This window comes from Beta vulgaris, chromosome 2 (assembly GCF_026745355.1).
Source record: "Beta vulgaris subsp. vulgaris cultivar EL10 chromosome 2, EL10.2, whole genome shotgun sequence".
Lineage (NCBI taxonomy): Eukaryota > Viridiplantae > Streptophyta > Magnoliopsida > Caryophyllales > Amaranthaceae > Beta > Beta vulgaris.
Genome location: NC_079203.1, coordinates 6,657,496 through 6,678,551, shown reverse-complemented (window position 1 = coordinate 6,678,551; position 21,056 = coordinate 6,657,496). Strand labels below are relative to the sequence as shown.

General features: G+C 36.8%; 2 protein-coding genes across 4 annotated transcripts; one reads left to right on the top strand and one right to left on the bottom strand.

The window, feature by feature from the left end:
• Nucleotides 1-8,325: 8,325 nt before the first annotated feature.
• Nucleotides 8,326-14,995, top strand: LOC104887533 (hypothetical protein). Of its 3 annotated transcripts, XR_789353.4 has the most exons (9): nucleotides 8,326-8,644; nucleotides 10,494-10,778; nucleotides 11,677-11,733; nucleotides 11,833-12,042; nucleotides 12,969-13,066; nucleotides 13,170-13,267; nucleotides 14,095-14,219; nucleotides 14,321-14,646; nucleotides 14,890-14,995. XR_789353.4 is itself a non-coding variant. In XM_010672185.4 (8 exons), the coding sequence occupies exons 1-8, from the start codon at nucleotides 8,447-8,449 to the stop codon at nucleotides 14,459-14,461; spliced, it is 1,212 nt and encodes a 403-aa protein (XP_010670487.1). In that variant the 5' UTR covers nucleotides 8,326-8,446; the 3' UTR covers nucleotides 14,462-14,995. The 3 variants fall into 3 exon arrangements, 2 of the variants coding, with proteins under 2 accessions (XP_010670487.1, XP_048495667.1); XM_010672185.4 differs by having other exon boundaries at nucleotides 14,321-14,995; XM_048639710.1 differs by having other exon boundaries at nucleotides 8,508-8,644; nucleotides 10,467-10,778; nucleotides 14,321-14,995.
• Nucleotides 14,996-15,399: 404 nt separating this feature from the next.
• LOC104887534 (phosphatidylinositol 4-phosphate 5-kinase 6) lies at nucleotides 15,400-20,655 on the bottom strand. Its single transcript, XM_010672187.4, has 8 exons — nucleotides 19,211-20,655; nucleotides 18,701-18,868; nucleotides 18,143-18,308; nucleotides 17,603-17,719; nucleotides 17,314-17,507; nucleotides 17,117-17,220; nucleotides 16,553-16,637; nucleotides 15,400-16,427 (listed from the first exon to the last, which is right to left on the bottom strand). Exons 1-8 carry the CDS (start codon nucleotides 20,353-20,355, stop codon nucleotides 16,139-16,141), a joined length of 2,268 nt encoding a protein of 755 aa, XP_010670489.1. The 5' UTR covers nucleotides 20,356-20,655; the 3' UTR covers nucleotides 15,400-16,138.
• Nucleotides 20,656-21,056: the final 401 nt, after the last annotated feature.

Genomic DNA, 21,056 nt, shown 5'->3' with positions numbered 1-21,056 from the left:
CAGCGGAACTAGTATGACCTTTTTTTGATAGAAGATCTGCTACCCGATTAGCTTCTCGAAAAATATGCTTGATGGTGTAGAATCTATAATGACGAAGCAATTGTCGAATGTCATCAATTAGGGTTTGGATAGTCCAGGGGCAATTATAATGCCCTTGCAGCACTCTTATAACTACTTGATTATCTCCTTCAATATATAGATCTTGAATATGCTGTTGGATAGCAAGTATCAGACCATTTCTTAAGCCCCAGGCTTCAGCAACGAGAGCTAAGGTTTGGCCAAATCGATAAACTTGAGCGGCCACAAGAAGACCTGCGGAGTTGCGAATGGCAACACCGGCAGCGGCTGATGAGTCAATAACTGAACCATCAAAGTTGAGCTTGAAGAACTGGAGGGGGAGGCTGCCAGCTAACTTCGATGGGAGAAGGGGACCTGCAACAAGGAATTGAAGAGATAGTAAAGGAAAAATCCGTTGTAGTTCGAGTAGTCCATTCCAAATACAAATGTCAAGCTCTGTAATAAATACGATTTAAATTAAGCATAATTTCCTCGAAGATAATTGAATTTCGTTCCTTCCAAATACTCCACAAGTTGTAACAAAACACTTGTAAAGCCTTAGGGTAGGGACGGAGACATGTTAGGCATTGAATAAGATCTTGAGGCACTATATAACGGATCTTTGGTCGTATATAGTTTGAGTTCCAATATTGGCTAATTAGAGGACATATGAAAAATAAATGGTCAAGAGTCTCAATATCAGATTTACAAAGAGGACAAAGCACGTCATTAGTGATTTGACGGTTGGCTAAATTGAATTTTAATGGCAAGCCATTTTGAAGACATTGCCATAGAAAGATTTGTAGTTTAGGGGCTATATTAATCTTCCATATCCAGTTAAAAGACCAAGGAATACTGTGAGGAGTAATTCCATGAGCGAGCCAAGTGGCTGTTTTTACAGTAAATTCACCCGAGCTAGTAAGCCCCCAACAAGGAACATCTGCGGTGGGATAACTGGGGATAGGAATCCCCAAAATTAAGTGGACGATGTGGGATGGAACTAATTCATTAAGGAGAGGAACATTCCATTGCTTAGATGGAAGAATGACACTACTGACAGTAAGTTCCAGATTATCAATAGCCGAGAATTGAAGATTTAGCATTTCAATAAGGCTTTGATTAGCACACCAGTTGTCAATCCAAAAATAAATATTTGTTCCAGATCCAATTTTCCAACGTATTCCTTTCCTTAATAGCTCTCGAGATCGGAGAATGGACTTCCAAATATGAGAATCTCGTGACTTAGTTTTGTATTCAAAGAAAGAAGTATTCCGAAGATATTTTTGGCGCATAAGAGTTGGCCAGAGAGATGTTGGTCAGAAAGGATTCGCCATCCCATTTTAGCTAAGTATGCTTCACTTACATGGGCCGTTTTTCAAAAATTCAACCCACCATATTTTTTAGGACAACAAATTTTTGACCATGCAATTAGGGTAGTCCGGAAGAGTTCGTTGAGGATTGCCAGAAAAACTTTCGGTTGATATTATCTATTGTAGAGCATATTTTCTTGGGAAGCTGAGTTGTTGCCATAAGATAAGCTGGGGATGATTCTAGATGACTCTGAATAAGAACTGATTTTCCGCTTTCGAGAGAAATGATTTGCCAAGAATTAATTTTGCTGTCAATTTTTTGACTAAGTTGTGGAAATCACTAGGCATTGGCTTTAATTGGAGAATATAACGCCCAAATACCTTCCCAAAAATCCCTTTAGGGTCATATTAAAAATACCAGCAATCGATCTACGTCTAGAATTCGGAACTTGTTTTGAAAACATGATCGCTGATTTATGAAAATTCACTAACTGTCCTGAATTAAGGCAAAAAAAGTCTAGAATATTTTTAGTCGATGGCAGACTCTAGTTAGCTTTACAAAATAGTAAGCCTCGTCAGCAAAGAATAGCCTGGAATTATCTGCGAATGTGGGGCAAGTTTGATTCCAATTCCTGATTTTGAATTTTTTGCTGCAAAATCCAGTTGTCGACAGAGGACATCCATACATAAAATGAAAAGATAAGGTGATAAAGGGTCACCTTGGCGAAGTCCTCGAGAAGGGTGGAAGACAGAGGTTGTGTCTTGATTGATGATGAGTGAGTAGGAGACAGTTGAGATGCATTGCATGATCCATTTGATCCATTGTTGGTGAAAACCATAACTTTTAAGAGCATGGGCTAAAAAATCCCATTCGATACGATCATAGGCTTTTTCCATATCTAATTTCAGTGCAAACCATCCACTTTTACTTTTTGATTTATTAAAGATATTCAGAATTTCTTGAACAATAAGTACATTATCATGTATAAGTCTTCCAGGAGTAAAGCATTTTGAAATGGGCTGATAATTTTAACAAGAATTGGCCGAAGACGTTCTACCAAAATTTTTGATATAATTTGTATATATGTGGTGCATAAGCTGATAGGTCTGAATTGATTCGGCTTTTCAGGAGTAGCTGTTTTCGGTATCAAAGTGATTAATGTATGATTAACACTACGCATAGATGACCATGATTGAAAAAATCATGTATGGCTTTGCAGATGTCAGGACCTACAATATCCCAATATTGTTGGAAGAATTTAGACCCATAACCATCTGATCCTGGGGATTTTGTGGGATCAATGCTAAAGATATGCGTCTCTAATTTCTTTGTCCGAACAGAAGCTACTAAATGTGAATTATCTGTATCGGAGACAATAGGTGAGATGCAAGGTGTGGAGACATGCCGATGACACTGGTGGGCAGAATGAAAGCGTTCTTGAAATTCTGATAAAAAAGCATAGTGTATTTCATTCGGGGAATCGACCCATTGATTCAAATGATTTTTAATACACAAAATGCGTTGACGTTTGAATTTAGCAGTAATTTTGGAATGAAAAAAGCAGAGTTACGATCTCCTTTTGTCAACCATTGTTTTCGAGAATATTTCCCCCAAAACTTTTGGGTGAAAGTTAATAGTCGTTCTCGTTGGCGAACTAGTCGTCCTAAGTGCTGCTCAATATGAGGATTGCTAGGAAACTGGAGTAATTGTTGTTGGACATTTTCTAATCTAGTATGATTTTGTTCCAGTTTTTGTTGGACATGTCCAAATTTTTCCTTGCCCATATTTCATTCTTGTTTAATAAACTGAAGTTTTCGGGTTATATTATAAAAATGCGAACGTGAATGTTGTCGGTGCCAATATTTGTAACAATTTTTCTTGTAGTAGGGTCATTAGTCCATGCATTTTGGAACCGAAATCTGGCTGGCTTATATTGTCTTACTTGAGTTGTAGTTAATATTATAGGTGCATGATCAGAGCAAGTATAAGCATCATATTGAAAAATGAATTTCGATACTTTGAAGCCCATTGGGAGAGACTAAACAACGGTCAAGTTTTTCATATATATATGGTCGTTATGTTTTTTTCTCCAAGAGAATACATTCGAATGGCTGCAAACATCTTGGGCCTGACAAGAGAAAAGGAAGTCCGAAAGAATTTGACAACGTAAAGGGGTGCTAATTCCCCCCTTTTTTGTCACTGATGTGCAAGAGTTCATTAAAATCTCCAATAAGGCACCATGGAAGGTGAAGACTGGAGAAAAATTCAGTTACATTGTCCAAAATGGAGCTTTATCAATGTTTTGGGCAGGAGCATAGATACCAGTAAGCCAAAAAGTAAAAGAGAGCATTTTTCTTGAACTATAAAGTGAGCCAAACGAGGCGATGATGTTTGCGGTGTAATAGAATAAGCGTCATTTTTCCATAGTACCCATATTCCACCACTATGTCCAATCGGATCTATAATGAGTATATCATCAAAACCCAGGGTAGAAAGAATCTTCTGCCGATTTACTTTTGAGCTCATGGTTTCAAGTATAATTACAATATCAGGTTTGTATTTTCGAGTGAGAAAAAGAATCTCACTAAATGCATTCTGTTTTTTAGCACCTTGAATATTCCAACTAATAATTTTCATGGAAGACATATATTTAACATACTATTCGATTGTCGGCAACCGTCGTATGCCTGGGTTAGCATCACAGAATTTTGGGCTAGGTCAAAAACCAATCGCGTAGAGTAATTGCAAGAATAATAGAGAGTTCCAATCCAAAACCGTAAGAGAGCTACAATAAACTTATGTTTCACTTTGAATACATATATCAGTCGTATAGTGTGACAATGTATGAGCTTTCCAAGGACTTTGCATTGCCTCCCACAGTAGTTTTCACAATGATTGAGCATATAACGTTTCAAAGACAACAAGTGTCTAGACAGGCATCAAATGATGCTGGGCAAGGCTATCCGCCAGTCCCAAAGGTCGGGCACAATAGTGGTAAATTGACATTTACTCACAGAGTTGCGGCAATTTTCACAATCACAATTAGGCTTATACAATCGCAAAGAGAGAACAGTCTTTCTACAGTGTCGTGGCTTTGGCATGAGATAAATCATACATATTAGTAATTGCAAGCCAATTATGTCAGTTATCCAATCACTGGTTAGATACTCATAGAGCGATAATCTAATAGCATAGACCATTTCAAAATATGTTATATTGCTTAACAATGACAATATATTTATCCAAGAGCGCACCCATATTGAGGTGTCGGGGCAAGTGATGATATGGCACATAGAAAAATATAACAATGTCATGTACCATGTAATTATAGCCTTCATTAATTTCCCCGACTGGGAGGCGTACATATAAACGATGGTGTTGCATCGAATGTTCATATAGATAGTAGTATCATGGTGTATTTGTGTCAATGTTTTCAGATAGAAGAAACTGACAACATATATTTTCAGTATAGTAAACCACTCCATGAATATACATTGCGACCAATTTAAAACTTCTTTATTATGTGGTGCATGACATAAGATAATATCAACAGGATTATAAGCCATTAAACCTTGTGAGGTGAACAGATAAAGGCAATTATAAAGAATGTAACGATACTTAGTATTGCAGGATTGAAAGACAACTATTACAACAATGCCAGATTGATTTCCATACGAACACAAGGTCAATTGATAAATTTGACAAAACCTCCATATGTGGCTACCATACTGAGGCGAATTCCACGAAATTCGATCGTTTAAGCTGACATACCAACTGGAAACAGAAGACCCACAAGGAATTTTGATCATAATATATATCAATTGGAAATTTGGCCTGATTTCTTCTTTGTAATTCAGAAAATTTGTTGCAATTTTGGGTAGTTCGAAGCTGAAATTTTGTTTGCCCATGGTTATCCAGTAATTGAGTCGTAATAGAGACTAATTCTTGCGGAGCCTGCTGCTTAGTTAGGGGAAGAAATTCCATTTGAGATCCGCGCGTTATTTCTTCGGGTTGTGTTTTATCCATTTGGGTTGAATTGTCTTGAATCCGAAACAGTTCACCATATTAAACTGCATCTTGTGCAAGTATATTGCGAATTGGAATGAAATTTTTGGTAATAACTTTCCTAATAAAAAAGCAGATGCCAATTGATATGGAAAAGGTGGTTGTAGTGGTTTGACGTGTCGCAACAATGGCAATTGAGGTTGCAGGGAGGTTTTGAGCTTCAACTATGGGGGGTATCATCATAATTTTGCTGGAGTTGTTGATGGGACAGAAAGGGGTTGCTGTACCAAACTAGTTGAGAGCTTTTCTCTCTCTTCATTTCTCTCTCTATTTTTTCGCAAATACCAAATTATAAACATAACTTTCATCTTTTTATATATGTCGAATCTAGTTTGTGGATATTTTAATCATTTTAAGACTTGTAATGTGTTGCGAATAATCTTTGAAGCTTTTGTTGTAAATTCTAATATGATTTTGAAAGTTAAGATTTGTTTCAAGGATTATGCCCCATGTCTAGGCTTGTGCGGATTAGTTTGGAGGCTTTTAGGTTAACCTTAAAAAAAACGTGGTTCATTGGCCTTCGAACATAAAGAAGAAAAAACCGTTTAGTACTTTGATCTTTTTATCACTCCAAATTAGTAACAGTTTTAAATCATGTAAGATTGGACTTGATAGAAAATGTTTGGATTTAGACTGGATATATAAAATTTTATCTATTATAAATTGGATAAGACTTGATTTTGGGCATATGCATATCCAACTGAAAATTTTATCTTTCACTTGATTCTTTCTACGTTTTTTTCACCAAATACCCCTGACAAAAAAAATTATTCACCAAATACCCCAACTTTTTTCAAAATTCACCATATACCCCTGACTTTTAACAAAATTCACCAAATACCCTAAATCTTTAAAAAAATTACCCAAAATGCCTTTTTGATTAACAGATGTTAGTATTCCGTTAACTAATTAACCATAAAAACCCTAAATAAACCTAACTAAACCCTAAATTCTCCTTTCACCCAAGCCCAACCCCCAACCCAACCCCCCAAACCCTAGACCCATCACCCAACCCCAGCCCCACCCCTCCCCTCCCCCTCCCCGGCAACCCCGCAGGCCCCCTTTCCGGCAGCCCGCCTCCCCTGCTCGCCTCGTTCGCGCTTCCCCAGCCCCTCCTTCCCTCGCGCCTCCCCAGCCCCTCCTTCCCTCGCGTCTCCCCGTCCCTCGCGCCTCCCCTCCCCCTGCCTCACTCATGCCGGCATACCAATTTTGGAGTTACAATAATTTGGGTCGGAAGAATTTTGAAAACAAGCTCGCCGACGAGAATGAGGGAGGGGGGCTGCCGGAAAGGGGCCTGCGGGGGTTGCCGGGGGGGCTGCCATAAAGGGGCCTGCGGGGTTGCCGGGGAGGGGAAGGGGGGCTGCCGGAAAGGGGCCTCTGGGGGTTGCCGGGGAGGGGAAGGGGAGGGGGTGGGGCTGGGGTGGGGTGGTGGGGCTGGGGTTGGGGGGTAGGGTTGGGGTTGGGTTAGGGAGAGTTTAGGGTTTAGTTAGGTTTAATTTGGTTAATAAGGTTTAATTAGGTTGACTTAGGGCTAATTAGGTTGATTTAGGGCTAATTAGGTTGACTTATGGAAAACTTGTAAATACAAGCTAACGGAGCACTAACGTCCGTTAATAGTAAGCGTATCTGGTGAATTTTGTTAAAAGTCAGGGGTATATGGTGAATTTTGAAAAAAGTTGGGGTATTTGGTGAATAAATTTTTTTAACAGGAGCATTTGGTGAAAAAATCGTTCTTTCTAATATGATGTACTTTAATATCATAATCGCGTGGCGTTGGAGCACTTGACGAAAACTCCATCTCTTATATGAAGAATATTTTAAAATATTTACATAAATATGCATTAGTGATTAGACTACTCTTACTTATGAAAAACTTAATACATTGTAACTTGATTTTTATGATTATGAAAATTAAAGATGCATAACTCAAATCATTAGTATTTCAAAACTATTAAATTTAAACTTATTCATTAGTTACTGACCGAAAAAACTTGATATTTTAAGTTGTTATATCTTTATTTTAAACAACTTACTTATCATTCTAGTTAAAACTAAAAACACTTGCAACATATATAGGCTTAGACCACCATAATAACTTCATATATAGACCAAAATAACATTGCAAGTTACTTCCTCCGTTCCCTAAAGATCTTCCTTATTATTATTGGCTGATTATATTATTATTAAAAAATATTATAATCATGGTCAAATAAGGTTAACAATAATAATCATCGTAATTATAATATTTGTTATTCATCTTTCAATAACTAGAGATAACATGTTTTCATACTAATAACAATGAAAGATATAAATGCTATTAATTGATTTCCTAGTAGCTAGAGCTTTATGAAATTAAAACAACACTATTAGATATATTAATGGTGAAAGTTGTGTATAATCAAGCATATAAATAGTTTTTTTTTTGTTGAAATAAGAGATAACTAATAGCTACAAATTTTTTTGAAGGATAACTTTTAATGATTATTATGTTATAATAAAATTTGAGGATAATTTTTATGTTAGGGGTAGTTTGTATGTTATTACTCATCAATAAGTTCCAATAAGGTCCAATAAGATATAATTAGGTCAAATAAATTTCAATAAGGTCTGATAAGTTTCAATCAAGTCCAATCAGGTCCAATAAGTTTCAATCAGGTCCAATAAGTTTCAATCAGGTTCATTAAGTTTTCAATCAGGTTCAATAAGTTCTCAATCAGGTTTAATAAGTTGAATCAAGTTCGATCACTTTCAAAGTTCAATTCATTTTAGTAAATTCAGTTCAATTTAAAGTTATTTAGGTGAAAAGAATACACCTTTTACTCATACACTTTTATCTTATATTTACCCTTGATTGAACCTGATCGGGTGTGTAAATGAGTTGGTGCACATGGCTAAATTTATACACAAGTGACGACTGACAAGATACGAGATGAAATCTCTCACAAAGCACTGACCCACTGTATCTATCATTCTGCGTTTCTCTTGCTTTCTTTACATTGGCTAACAAGTAACAATGGATTGTATAGGTTCTCCATGGATTTCAGGAAGCTTCATTCTCTCTCCTCCACGACCACCACAACTTCCTTCATCATTCACGTTATCATCTTCTTCTTTTCGACTATTTTGCCGCTCTCAATTCTCAGCCAAGGACCTCAAGTTTGTGCTTCATGATGCTCTTCATTTCTCTGGAACTGACATCACTCATGCTAAGGTATTCTTCCTTTCCTTAATTTGTTTACACTTCTAATTTTTCTAATGTTGATGAATTTATTGGTCGTATTGTGTGATGATTACACATCTTGATCAAATTCGAGTTTGAAATTATTAGGGATTGATAGTAGTAGTTATCAGTGCGTCGAGTTGGAAAGTAATCAGTTTACCTGAAATAAATATACACAAGATGATTAGAGATTTACTTAGGATAACTAAGATATAGTATGATCTAGTTGATGAAGGGTATTGTATTTGTGGAGAATTAATGAGTGTGATGGGATAATCAATGAGTATATTAGGCATGTTTGACTGTCCGAGGAAAAGTCCAATCTTGTCAATGTGTTTGCGAAACCGAGCTTGTTGATGGCAATGAGATGATGAAGGTTTGATTGACAATTCGAGTGGCGGTTACTGGGGAGCGTAGTGGTGAAGTTGCGTATATCGTCACAATAATCTCTATGGGTTGGAGGAAACAGATGAAAAGGTGTATACTTTTTATCTAGAGGAAGTTTATTTTACTTTTTGGATTTTTCTACGTAGTAACCCTGTGTATTTTGAAATTCTACGTTGTACCCGACCTTTTTGAACTCTCCACATTGTACCCTAAACTTTCTGAACATCACACAAAATGCCCTTACTAATAGAAAATCCTACTTTAGTCCTCACTTAATCTTCATATCCCAAACCTCAATCAACTAACAAAGCTAAAAAAATCCTACTCTAAGCCCATAGGGTAAGAAACTCCCAAAATCTACTGTTTGATGTAGTGTATAAGGGTATTTTGTATATCGTTAAGAAATCTTAGGGGTACAACTTGGAAATTGTACAACATAGAATTTTGTAAAACACAAGGGTACTAACTACTACGTAGAAAAACCCTTACTTTTTGTTTGTTGGGGGGCCGGGGTTGGATGTGTGTGGGTGGGGGGTTCTCTTCACCTGGGCTTGTAGAGAGGAGGTGGAGGGTGAGGTTTATCATTGAACCAGGATGGTAATAATATTATTGTCAGGTTTTTATTTTCTCCTTGTGGTTTTGGAGAGAGGGTTTGATGGGCTAGGTATTCATCGGAATTTTCTTCATCTCAGTTGCGATGATAGGACTGTAAAGTTTTGGGTCTGACCTTGTGAGTTTGTGGTATGAAGAGCAAGGTTTGTTGCCGATATTTTCTTCATCACAATGGTGATGTTGGTGTCCAGAGAAAAATGTCATATTTAATTGAACAAAGTCACTTGAGCTCTTAGCAAGCATTAACTCATGATAATTTATATGGTTTTGAGGTGTGTGCAAAAGGTGTTAGTAACACGTACGTGCTGAATATGAAACACCTCTTAGAAATCTTCCCTCTCTTCAATGCTTATATTAATCTTCTGAGATTTATTCTTGGGGTTAGTAAAGCACTTTACAAAGATGTTTGGTATGTTACTTGATTGTGTTCAGTTTTGTTAGTTGTACAGTGTACTTACTGGCCATTTGGTTGGATGTAGGAAAACTGATTTTCAAAGAGTTCCAAAACACTTTATGAATACAGGATTAATGAATCCCTATATGAAGTTCTACGCCTTTCTAAGCGGACTAATTTAGCAACTTCATCCATTCTGCAAGACGTAGAATTTTACAAGGATGTAAAGTTGTACTTTCTATTTTTTTTTTTTTTTACCAAAAGCTTGTACTACTATATTTCCAAGCTCAGACTTGGCACTTGGGTCTTTGCTAACTTTTCCTTGACTTTGTAAACAAATTGCGTGAGTGACCTTCTGTGATTTCCAATAGAGTAGTCTATTATGACTTTCTTAATGCTCATTTTGTATCTCATATATAGTTGTCCACATAAATTGTGTTTATGCAGGCCGCAAGGGATTGTTTTATTTCACAGATTCAAAATTTATCTGTGGTTGAAAGAGAAACTAGCATTTGTATTAATAGATGTGTGAACCTGGGGGAAACAGCTTTATATATTGCTGCAGAAGATGACTCCCTCATGTCTCACTCTTCCGTACCTCTTCCAGTTGATGCTTTCTTGGAGAGACTAAATAAACTTTCTACAAGCTATTGTCCTCATTTTCGTTCTTCATTAGCTTCATCACCAGAAGATCTCTTGGACAGCTTAGAGAGGTATTTGTACATCACAAAGGTATATTTATTGATTGAGTTTTTTTTTTTTTTTTGTGTGTGTGTGTGTGTGTGTGTGTGTGTGTGTGTGTGTGTGTGTGTATGAGAATTATTTAGCAAATCTTAATTTTTTTTTCCTTTTGAATTTTCTGTTCTTCTACCCAGTTACTGATTGTATGGAATGGACAACATATAATTTGGTGGGTTCAGCCATTGAGATTCTTGCTATTTATAGATGTGTCATCAACATTTCTTTTCTATGGACACTTGTTAGCACAAGGATTTTTTCTTCTTTTTCTAAACAAAAGACGAAACTGAAGTAGCACATCGCATCGCAAATGTGCTCCACGTTCGCTACTAATTTGGTTCCAAATGTCTATATACTTTATGCAACGGAAGTGATTGCTAGATTGGTGTTTCGTTTGCCCCTTCCAGTTCAGTGCATGGGATAAAATCAATTACTTAAAAGGATACCAGCTAACATTGGAAAGTTTACATCATTAATATTTGGATGCTATCATATGCCTGGTTTTGATGATTTACAGCATTACATTTACACTAATCGGAAAATTATCAGCATTAAGTTTCCTATTTGGATGCTATCATATGCCTGGTTTTGATGATTAAAGTAAGGATTCTAGTTGACCAATCTTACTTCTTTGGAGTGTAGAAATGGTTTCACTATTGCACATGTTTGTGACATCATTTTTTTGTGAAGTGAAAGATGTATTGGGTGCTATAAAGAAATCTTTTCACTAGGGGCAGGCTAAAGGGCCCGTCTTTGCCTGCTTGCTGCTTGTTGTGCCGCCCCACTCCCCCAGCCATTCCAAAACAAATATAAAATGTAAAATGGTGTGCATACACATGGAATTTTGATACTTGAAATTTCTCAACATGATTAAGTTGAGGTTTCTTGATAGGGTTTCCGGAGAACTACAGGTTATCTCCCTTCGCCAAAAGATTATTATCTTCACTCGGTAAGAAATGATAACTTCACTTAATTTGTTGCATTCTCTTTCCTGGACGTTTCTGCTGAGATGGGCTTCTAAATATGCCTGTTGTTAACCTCCAAACAGGTTTTGGCACAGCGTTGTGGTTCCGTTGCTATTTTGTCTCTTATTTATTCGGAGGTCCTCAAAATGCTGCAACTTTGGGGTGTAATAGATTTTGATGTAGAAATTCATTACCCACATGATCTCTCAAGTCTCCCTCGAGCCTATAATAAGAAGAAAGGCAAAGAATCTGATCAGAAACACATAATGACGTCAGAGTCTCTGTTAGTGGAGGTAAGTTTTGTTGTTATTGTGTTTCTGAATGCTGAGCCTTCGTGTTACTGATAAATAGCGTGTATGCTTGTGCCATCACGTTCAATATGATTTTGGCAAATGTGTTGCTGTGCAGAACATTCTGTAGTAATATGGGTCAATTGCTTGCTAACTATGTCCTGGAATCCAACTCGTAATTACTAATTGCCAGAATTGATGTGATTTCTTCTTTGGTTATGTAAGATATGAATGAGAAAGTCAAATGTGATCAGGGAACCCTATCACCTGTATGCGTTATCCTTAATTTTTTTCCTCCTAAAGGGCAGATAGCCAGATAGTATTAAAGCTTTTTCAGATAAGAGTTGTATGAGAAATTGGGACAAAAGTCAAATGTGGCAAATATCTTCGAATCGAGGTAGTAGCACTATGGCAGTTAGAAGAAGAGTTAGCCACACAAACATAGATATCTGTTGGCATTGTATCATTGGTACAGCTATGAGCTATGTATAAGCAACTAACAAGGTGGAATGATGATTGGAACGGTTTGTTGCAACAAGATGAAAGGGGAAGATGCTCTTGATTTGTTATTAAGTACTTTATCAATTTTTGGATTAGGATTTAGTAATTTGCTAATTGAATTAACCAGTATTAAACATTGTTAATCATATAGCTTCATTTGTTGGATTTGTTTCTTGATCATTACCCTGTGATAAATTTGAGGATCTGGTTATTGATCAACATCGAAATGTAGAGTGGGGAAAAGAGTTTCCTATTCAACGTATTTGTGATGTCGTTTTTTAAGCCTATCTGATTGTATGTATCGAAATCCCGTTTGATGATTGAAGAATTGTGGCAAAGTTGAGGCAAATAGTGCAGATGTTCAGGGATTTTGTTTCAAGGAGAATCGTGGAAGTGCATATATAACAATGTCGTTGTGCTTATTGCAGATCTTGAAGAATTTGAAGAATACTTATTGGCCATTTCAACAGGGTCACACCGAGAGTTTGTTCTTAAGAGCAGCAAATGCAGCTAATTGCATTAATAGGTTGAGGCTTACTGTCAATCATGAACATTTCTTTTGTTGTCATATGACTCATATCTATTTGATATCTCCTGAGTTATGAAGTTTTTGTTTGTGTTTATTTCAGTGGCTTTGAACATGCTTCTGCAAAGGCTTCCCAACACAGGCTAGATCGTGGTGTTTGGACCAGTGTGCTTTTTGGGGACATGAGGCGTGCATTATCTGGTACGTGATAGAAATTATCTAAGTTTTAGCGTTTGATTCAGCTGTTTACTTTCAGTATTTGATCAACAATTTCGACTTGGTGAGTATATTGTTCTAAAGCAAGTATTTGTTTTAAGGTTTAAAATGTTAGCGACAATAACCCCTATGAAATCTCACACTGCTATCAAGATTAATGCAAAGCAGTGATAAATTCTTTCTCGATAATTATTTAAGCATGTAACTAGATTTGCTTGCAATTTGAATATATACGTATGAAATTGGTAAAACATGAAGGCATTGTGATTTGTGACAAAATGAATATACTGACAACAATCTTTGACCAGACTTGTCCCTAATATATGAAGAAACGTAGTCATCTTGCTAATTCGTCTCAATGTGTACTCTTAAACCATCTTCTTAATAATATTTTTTTTTATCAATGCATAATTATACTTCCTGCCTTTCTTTTATACTCGCATGATTTCCCTAAATTAGAAATTGCCTATTTTGTATGATTTCCTAAATGGACAATATGTTAACTCTATCTCTCTGATAGCTCTTGTGTTCCCCTTATTATATCTCTCCCTTCCTAACTAAATGTGCCAATGCTACATGATGTAAGTATAAAAAATCGGAGGAAGCCTATATAAGTAGTCATAGGTAAGTCTCGGAGACCGTGAATAAAAAAGGAGCAAATATGCTATCCTTTGGGGTCGAAAGGAGCGTATTAATCTACCATAGAGATTTTCTTTCTTTACACTGTTTTCACAGTCGTCTCAGCAGTATAAGTGATAAGGTTGCAAGCATTAGAAGCCAACTGACCCCCCTTCCCTCAATGTGGTTTTCAGCGTGTGAACGCCTAATCCTCTTAGAAGCCAATTCGGAGGAGTTGAGAGACTATGCTATTCTTCTGTACCACTGTGGCTATTATGAAGAGGCTCTGCAGTACCTTATTTTTTATAATGAAGCAAAGGTACACTTTTTTTTTTAATATGTGTTTCTTTTGATTCGACCATTGTAGTATTCTACATGCAAGAATTAATGAAAATTTGGTTCCTCCATCATACAATGCAGCAAACATCAGATTCATTGGACAACCCAGCAGAAGATGATGCTGTTGAAAAACTCATTGTTCGACTCAACCTCATTTTGATGGAGGAAGATTGGAAGAGGCCGTCTGGAAGTTTCCTTCGTAACAATTCTGAGCCTTGGTAGTAAATCTGATACAGATTTTATGCCTCTGATCAATTCTTGGCAGCAACTCATATATAGGCCCTTGGAAAAACGGGGTTAAAGTAATACTTGGTGGAGAATAATCTTTTGATGAGTCAAAGTGATTACGACCCTGAACTTCTTTGAGAGATGGGATTAAAATTGCCTTGGAGCTTAATCAGCAGAAGGTAAATCTTGATGACCTGTGTCTTTGGTGACATATATCATGCATTTTGTACATTATTAGGAGTTTTTTTGTTTCTATGTATATATACGCGTACAATTGCTTGGGGTGGGAGGGTGATAAATCTGATAATCGTATGAGTAAGTGCTGTTTGTCATTTCCAATCCCCATTTATCCACGTGCATTGTACATAACATCATATGTACTGAACTCCACTCTCTAATCTCTATACTGTCATTTTCTTTAGGACATGGACCTTCCTGAGATCCTCTCTACGAGATCTGTACTCGGAGGGTTTTGCTGTTATCATGTACTTACATATTACCATTATTGAAAGTATTTTTCAGATCTAATGCATCTCATGCGAAATGGTCTAAAGTACTCTAGAACTATCTACTGTCAGCACTCAATTTGTACGTAAACTTTTCTTTTGGTTATGTGCTGGAGTTCCTCACCAGTCACCATGTTCACTGTCCTTAGTCCATGATAAAGTCAACATGTAAGTACAGCATCTATTTTGATGATGATTCCATTTGTTTTTCACAATTTATTGTGCACAATTTTATCATCAATATCTGGTTACATGCTAGTAGAATTTATGAAAATTTTATACAATGAGAATATGATTTTTGGTTCTACAACTGAAATATATATTGAAATGGATGTATTTGTGATAATTTATCGTCAAACTTTTTCGCTTTATGACTAAATTATGCCTAATGAGAACATCAAAATTAAATGGAGGGAATAGTATAAATGAAATTTATTGAAAAATGATCCAGATAAAGAAAGATGATAAGTTTCATGGCAATCTGAGTTGTCCCACAAAATATTAGGACTAGGAACATAAGGTAAGAATCTTTGATTCTTTATGGCACAGCTAGAAGTCCTTTTTCTATGAATAGGGAAAGCATAACAAGATATTGCAATTTTTCTGAAAATGAAACTTATAATAATCTTCCCGTCATTATATAAACTCAAAAGTCAAGATATAACTACTAACAACTGAGAATCTGATTTCTCTATTAGATAAATAATGCTACCAAAACGTTGACCTCATTGAGTTCTGTACAATTACCACTACTACTTTGAGCCCCCCACGTTCTCAAATTTCTGGGACAAAAGTTAAGAAAAATTCTGTAATAAATTTTATTGGTACATCAAAAATTAATCAACCTACCAAATCTGTTTATCCTTTTGAGTTAAACTAGGAGTTGTAATATACAGTTTGAATAAAATTTGAGGAGCTGCTTCTATTTATCCTTGTTGTTACTCTATACCCTTTTTCCCACTAAATTATGTCACTGGAATCAGTCCTAAAATTGGTGTTGTTCCCGGATGCTGATTTGCTCTGATTGCCAGAATCGCATGCTTAAGTTTCTTATGCAACCAATATCTTATCCTAATAAAAGCATGCTCTGAAAAAATCCTGGCTGTAATAAGAGCATCTAAGCTAAAACCTGAAGTTGTTTCTCCAGAAACGGATTCCGATTCCATTACACATCTTCTGCAAATACCTTGTATATGAAATCCCGAAAACGTTTAGAATACTGCTTAGGATCAACAGCAGATATTGAAGTAGCATCATATTGGAAAGCCTTGTATGCATGCTCGAGTTTTTTGCTGATATCGTAATCTTGTAAAATGTCAATGATTCCGAAGAAGATTATGACATCGTAACACTCTCCTGTTGGTTCTACTGCCTGAAGCTCGCCACCTTCTGTTTTTCGTATTGTCAGTTCTGCTCGTGCAGGCATGTTGATTCCTAGTCTAATCGATGCCCACCTGTTTTAAAGAAAGCGCAGAATAAATATACACATCAGCAAACCAGCTTTCTGAAAAATTTGCATCACTTCTAAATATATCAGAGTATATATAATATAGATGAAAGTGTTTGGACTAGATCTTACTGGTTAGGATCAAAAACAAGTTTATCTGTTTCGTTTACTTTTGAAAGCCGCGGAGCTATCACGTCGCTATTACTGTCTTCATTTCCTGCATAAAATAAGTTCACCATATACTTTAACCTTCTTAAAATATTTTGCCAAAGTTCTGAGTTTATACATTTATTATACTTGGAAAAAAAGTCTTCTCTGACATGTCTCTTTCTTTCTGCTATTTAGTTATATTGTTCTGTAAATTTGAAAATCTCTTGTTTGTTTAATGGGATAGGCTTAGTTGGGGGTCAGGGTAGGGATAAAGCCCCCTCTTATGCCAGCAGAATAATCTTGGGGAGGCAGGTATCGTTTTTTTTTTTTACATCGGTAAAATTTGCATAACAGAAAATGAACAGACACTTAGGACCCACTAATGCTAGCACCATTTGATTCCGGCCGACGCCAGGAAGGAGAAGCACTATATTATCTTTATCTTACCCACCAATGTCCTATCCTATCCCATAGTATCCCGTATACGGACTTACTACTAGAGGCAAAAAAGTACTCGGTGTTGTAAGATTGATATTGAATTATCACCTTCGGGAGATTGTGAGCAAGATTCTCGAAAGTGTAAACCAACCAAAAGACTATAATCCATAATTCTCTCTTGTTCGAGGAAGTCACAGTCCCTGTCAACTTGCCTACAAGAAGAAATGTTTCACAGTTCAAAGGTGGACGAGAAAATATAAAAGGAGATATATAAAGCTTACAGGAAGCTGTGTGTGAACTCTTACCGGCAAAACTCTTGGAACCAGAACCTCTGCAGTCGGAACATATAATTAAGGTCTAGATCTTTAAGGGTGGTAGTTGGGTCGATTTCTGACTCGGGTTTATCAGTTGTTCGTCCATGCGAAGAGCCCTTCAAATCAAACCGCCGGTGAATTGCATACTCCGTACAAAAAAGATTTCCCATTATAACGAATCGCACCTGTTTTCAGCAGTTGCAAAAGATAAGTAGAAATTGCAGATATAACATACATAACACCAACTTTAAAGTTCAGTTAATGGCTCATTCAGTCTCACTTTCTTCTGTGTTGCCCCTGTCAACTTCACACAGTGAAGACCATAAAATCTGGTAACTAAAGTGTCTTCAAAGGTGCGAACATGGTTATAATAAGCTGGAAGCATCCTAAGGAGAACCTGTAAAAGGGTCATACATGTAAACACAAGCCTATTAGCACAAATTATAAGATGCACCTAATACTACTTAATTGTGGTGTTCCCGCCAGTGCATGTGAGACATGTAGGGTAATTGAAGGTAGGGCATGTTCTACACGAGCCCGGGAGTATGGGAACACTGTTGTGGATGCTCCCTGTCCTCGACGTACAGGGATGCAGAAGTTTTCAGGAAACTCTTGTGATAGGAGGAAGAGAAAATAGGTGGGCTATGTGATGAAAGAGATAAAGAAAAGCCAAATACAATAATGTTGCATGTATTTGGGGAGTGTTGCAAGTATAAATAAGAGTAGGAGTAACATTTTGGGTTATTTGGGAGTAACAAATTAGATTATATAAGTGATGGAAAATTCAACTAATGAAAAGCGGAAGAGTTGCAGAGCTCACTTTTACTTCGGACTTCTTCATTGTCTTAATCATATACTTGTCGTCATGGGTTAGGTAAAAGAAGCTTCCACTTTTGCCCGGAGATGAAAGTTCTCGAAGGGCATCATTGCCACATATAGATAACATATAATCAGCTGCATCCACTTTGAACATTGTCCTTAAAGTCCTGAGCAGAAATAAGATTCAAACTTGCACAAGTTAGCTTGGTAATGATCTTAATGCTGGGACAATGAGTGCTGGTACAACACAATACCATATTTACTTTCTATGTTACTAGAATTATTCTCTATGTGCCTGTGTCAAATTCTCGTAGTTCGACATCAGTTAGGGGTTTTGACACATCATTTGGGCCAAAATCATGGAAAATTTTCATAAATGTCCGAGTCATTCATGTCGACATTTCACCATGTCTGACACGAGAACTTGAGTATGAGTACCATAGCTTTCACTCCATGCTCTACATGTTTGAGCTCATACAATAAACAAGTCTGAAAGATCCTTTTTTATCTATCAGAAAAGAAACTGAAGAATCAAAAGTACCTATATCACAAGGCTAACCTGAAAACCAAAGGACAATAATCCTTCCATTTGAACTCACAGGATGGATGGGGAGGAGTGTGCTTTGATCCTTCCGATGGGAATTTTGTCCAAACTTTTTCCTTGGGATCGAACGCCGAAGCCTTCAAGTCACGCTTTATGGGTGGTCCAGGTCTTCCCACAGAATGTCTGCACAAAAACATCCAAGGCTGTTCATACATACATAGAAGCTAAGGTTATGATCTACCAACATCACTCCCTACATGTTCTTTATGGTTGAAAATGCAAGTCTTAACAACTCACTAGTTTTAGCTTTGTCTTGTTCTTTAAACTAGAATTCAGCTTTATTCTGAATGTTAGAGTGGATCCTCAGATAAATTTAGCTTGTACTTAATCATGCAAGCACTATAAAAACTGTATAACAACTAAACAAAAACAGATGAAAAATAAGCAAAACAATGCATGCATGAACAACAAAACACAGAGATATGGACAGGAAGTTTGAGAAAAAGGAATTTTGTGTAGTTTTACCTTATTCCAAGCTGCAAGTTGAGCATCAACTCATAATTTTTATGCCCCCTACAGATAGTCTCCCCTTGTCTCTTTACCGTCTTTGGGAGTAGAATAGGTCGAAAGTTCCGTGGCATGGAATTTTCAGAACCCTGAACACTTCTCTTATTATAACCATTAGAAGAACCATCATGATCATAATCCCAAGATTTACCTGTAGTTCCTGCATTGGATCTTCTAGCTTCAACTGACTTTCTTTCTTGTGTCTTCTTCCCATTAAAACTAGGCCAGTTTAGTATCTTTTGAGATGGAAAAATGGTAATCTCCTCTCCTGGGTAAATCTTACAATCAGCCAAATCGACGTCGTACAACTCTTGAGGATCCCAATCACCATCACCGGTATCAGATGAACTACTAGACGCGTAATAGGTAACATTTAGTTCACTAGGTTCCATACTCCAAACACCAACATAACAACTCCCATCTGACCATTTGTAAGTACCTTCCCCTTTAGGGTATCCTTCCTCCCAACAACCTTCAAATTTATTCCCATTTGCAAAAGACAAAGTCCCATTCCCATGGAAAATCCCATCTCTCCATTGACCTACATAGAAATTACCATTAATCCATTGATATCTTCCTTGACCTTCTTGCATTCCCTTTTTCCATTCCCCTTCATAATAATCTCCATTTCCATAGCTTTGAGAGCCTTGCCCATGTTTCATATTCATTGACCAATAACCTCTATAAGTATCTTCATTTGAACTAGTGAATGTTCCTTTGCCATCCATATACCCTCTTTTGAATTCTCCTTCATAGGTTGCTCCTGAAGGCCAACTAAACCTACCCTTACCCATTGTTTTACCCTTAAGCCATTCACCCACATACATACAACCATCATTCCACAGGTACTTGCCATGACCATTAGGCAGGTCATCAGCAAGTTGGCCTGTGTAGAAATCCCCATTGCTGAATACCTTCTCGGAATGGTACACCTCGCCAGGCCCGGGTCCAGGCCCGGGCCCTGTGGCGGCGAGGTCCTCGTCGTCCACGTGGGCAACTGACATGGATGCAAAAATGCTGTTGGATTTTGACCTCTTTTTGGCTGCTAATGTGCTTGATTTCCTTACCTTGAACTTGAAAATGCCACTAAAATCTTTGTTCATTCTATCTCACTTTTTTCCTTCTTCCTACCTAATCTTGGCTCTTTCCTTTACCCCCCTTTTTCCCTTTCTTCCTCTCCATAATCTAATCACCATGTTCCATTGTTTAATTGCTCCATTAAAATATTCTAAACACACAAACAAAAAAAAAATCTTAATATTTTTAATTCTTTTTTGCCTCCTAATCAAAATAGAGGAAGGTACATTGTCCCAAAGATTGAAACTTTGGAATACCCAGATAATAATATGATGATTTTTTCTTACAAAATAAGATTTGAACTTTGAGATATCATAGAATATTGATAGTTGAAAAATGGGTTTGGAATATTTTTTGGTGCCAAAAATGCAAGATGGTGGTGGCAAAATTTGATCTTGTTGGAGTAAACAAGAAAAAAAATATTGTGAAAAAATTGGAGCCAACGGCCGGCTCTTTCTGTCTATTTTTGTGGGAATTTTTCTTTTTAAATTTTTATTAATTTTTTTAAAATATTTTTATTAATGATATTCTCTTCTCTCTCCTTTCCTCTGATAGTTTCTGTGTTTGGACCAAAGGATTGAACAACACCCATCTCTTTGTCTCCGAAATCTGCTCCTAAAACAGCTATCTTACCAAACAATTGGAAGAGATGAATTATGATTAAATTAGTGGTGGTGGTTGTAGAGTTGGCAAAAAAATTCCCATTTTTAGTCTTTCAAATCCAAAC

Bases quoted from the DNA above. Each gene is read 5' to 3' on its own strand.
- LOC104887533 (XM_010672185.4), top strand. From the start codon at position 8,447: ATGGATTGTATAGGTTCTCCATGGATTTCAGGAAGCTTCATTCTCTCT. The intron at 11,734-11,832 runs GTAAGAAATGAT...ACCTCCAAACAG, and splicing joins AAGATTATTATCTTCACTCG to GTTTTGGCACAGCGTTGTGG. The intron at 12,043-12,968 runs GTAAGTTTTGTT...TGCTTATTGCAG, and splicing joins CAGAGTCTCTGTTAGTGGAG to ATCTTGAAGAATTTGAAGAA.
- LOC104887534 (XM_010672187.4), bottom strand. From the start codon at position 20,355: ATGAACAAAGATTTTAGTGGCATTTTCAAGTTCAAGGTAAGGAAATCA. The intron at 17,720-18,142 runs GTGAGCTCTGCA...ACCCTTTTACAG, and splicing joins TGAAGAAGTCCGAAGTAAAA to GTTCTCCTTAGGATGCTTCC. The intron at 16,638-17,116 runs GTGATAATTCAA...TATTTTATGCAG, and splicing joins TTGCTCACAATCTCCCGAAG to GAAATGAAGACAGTAATAGC.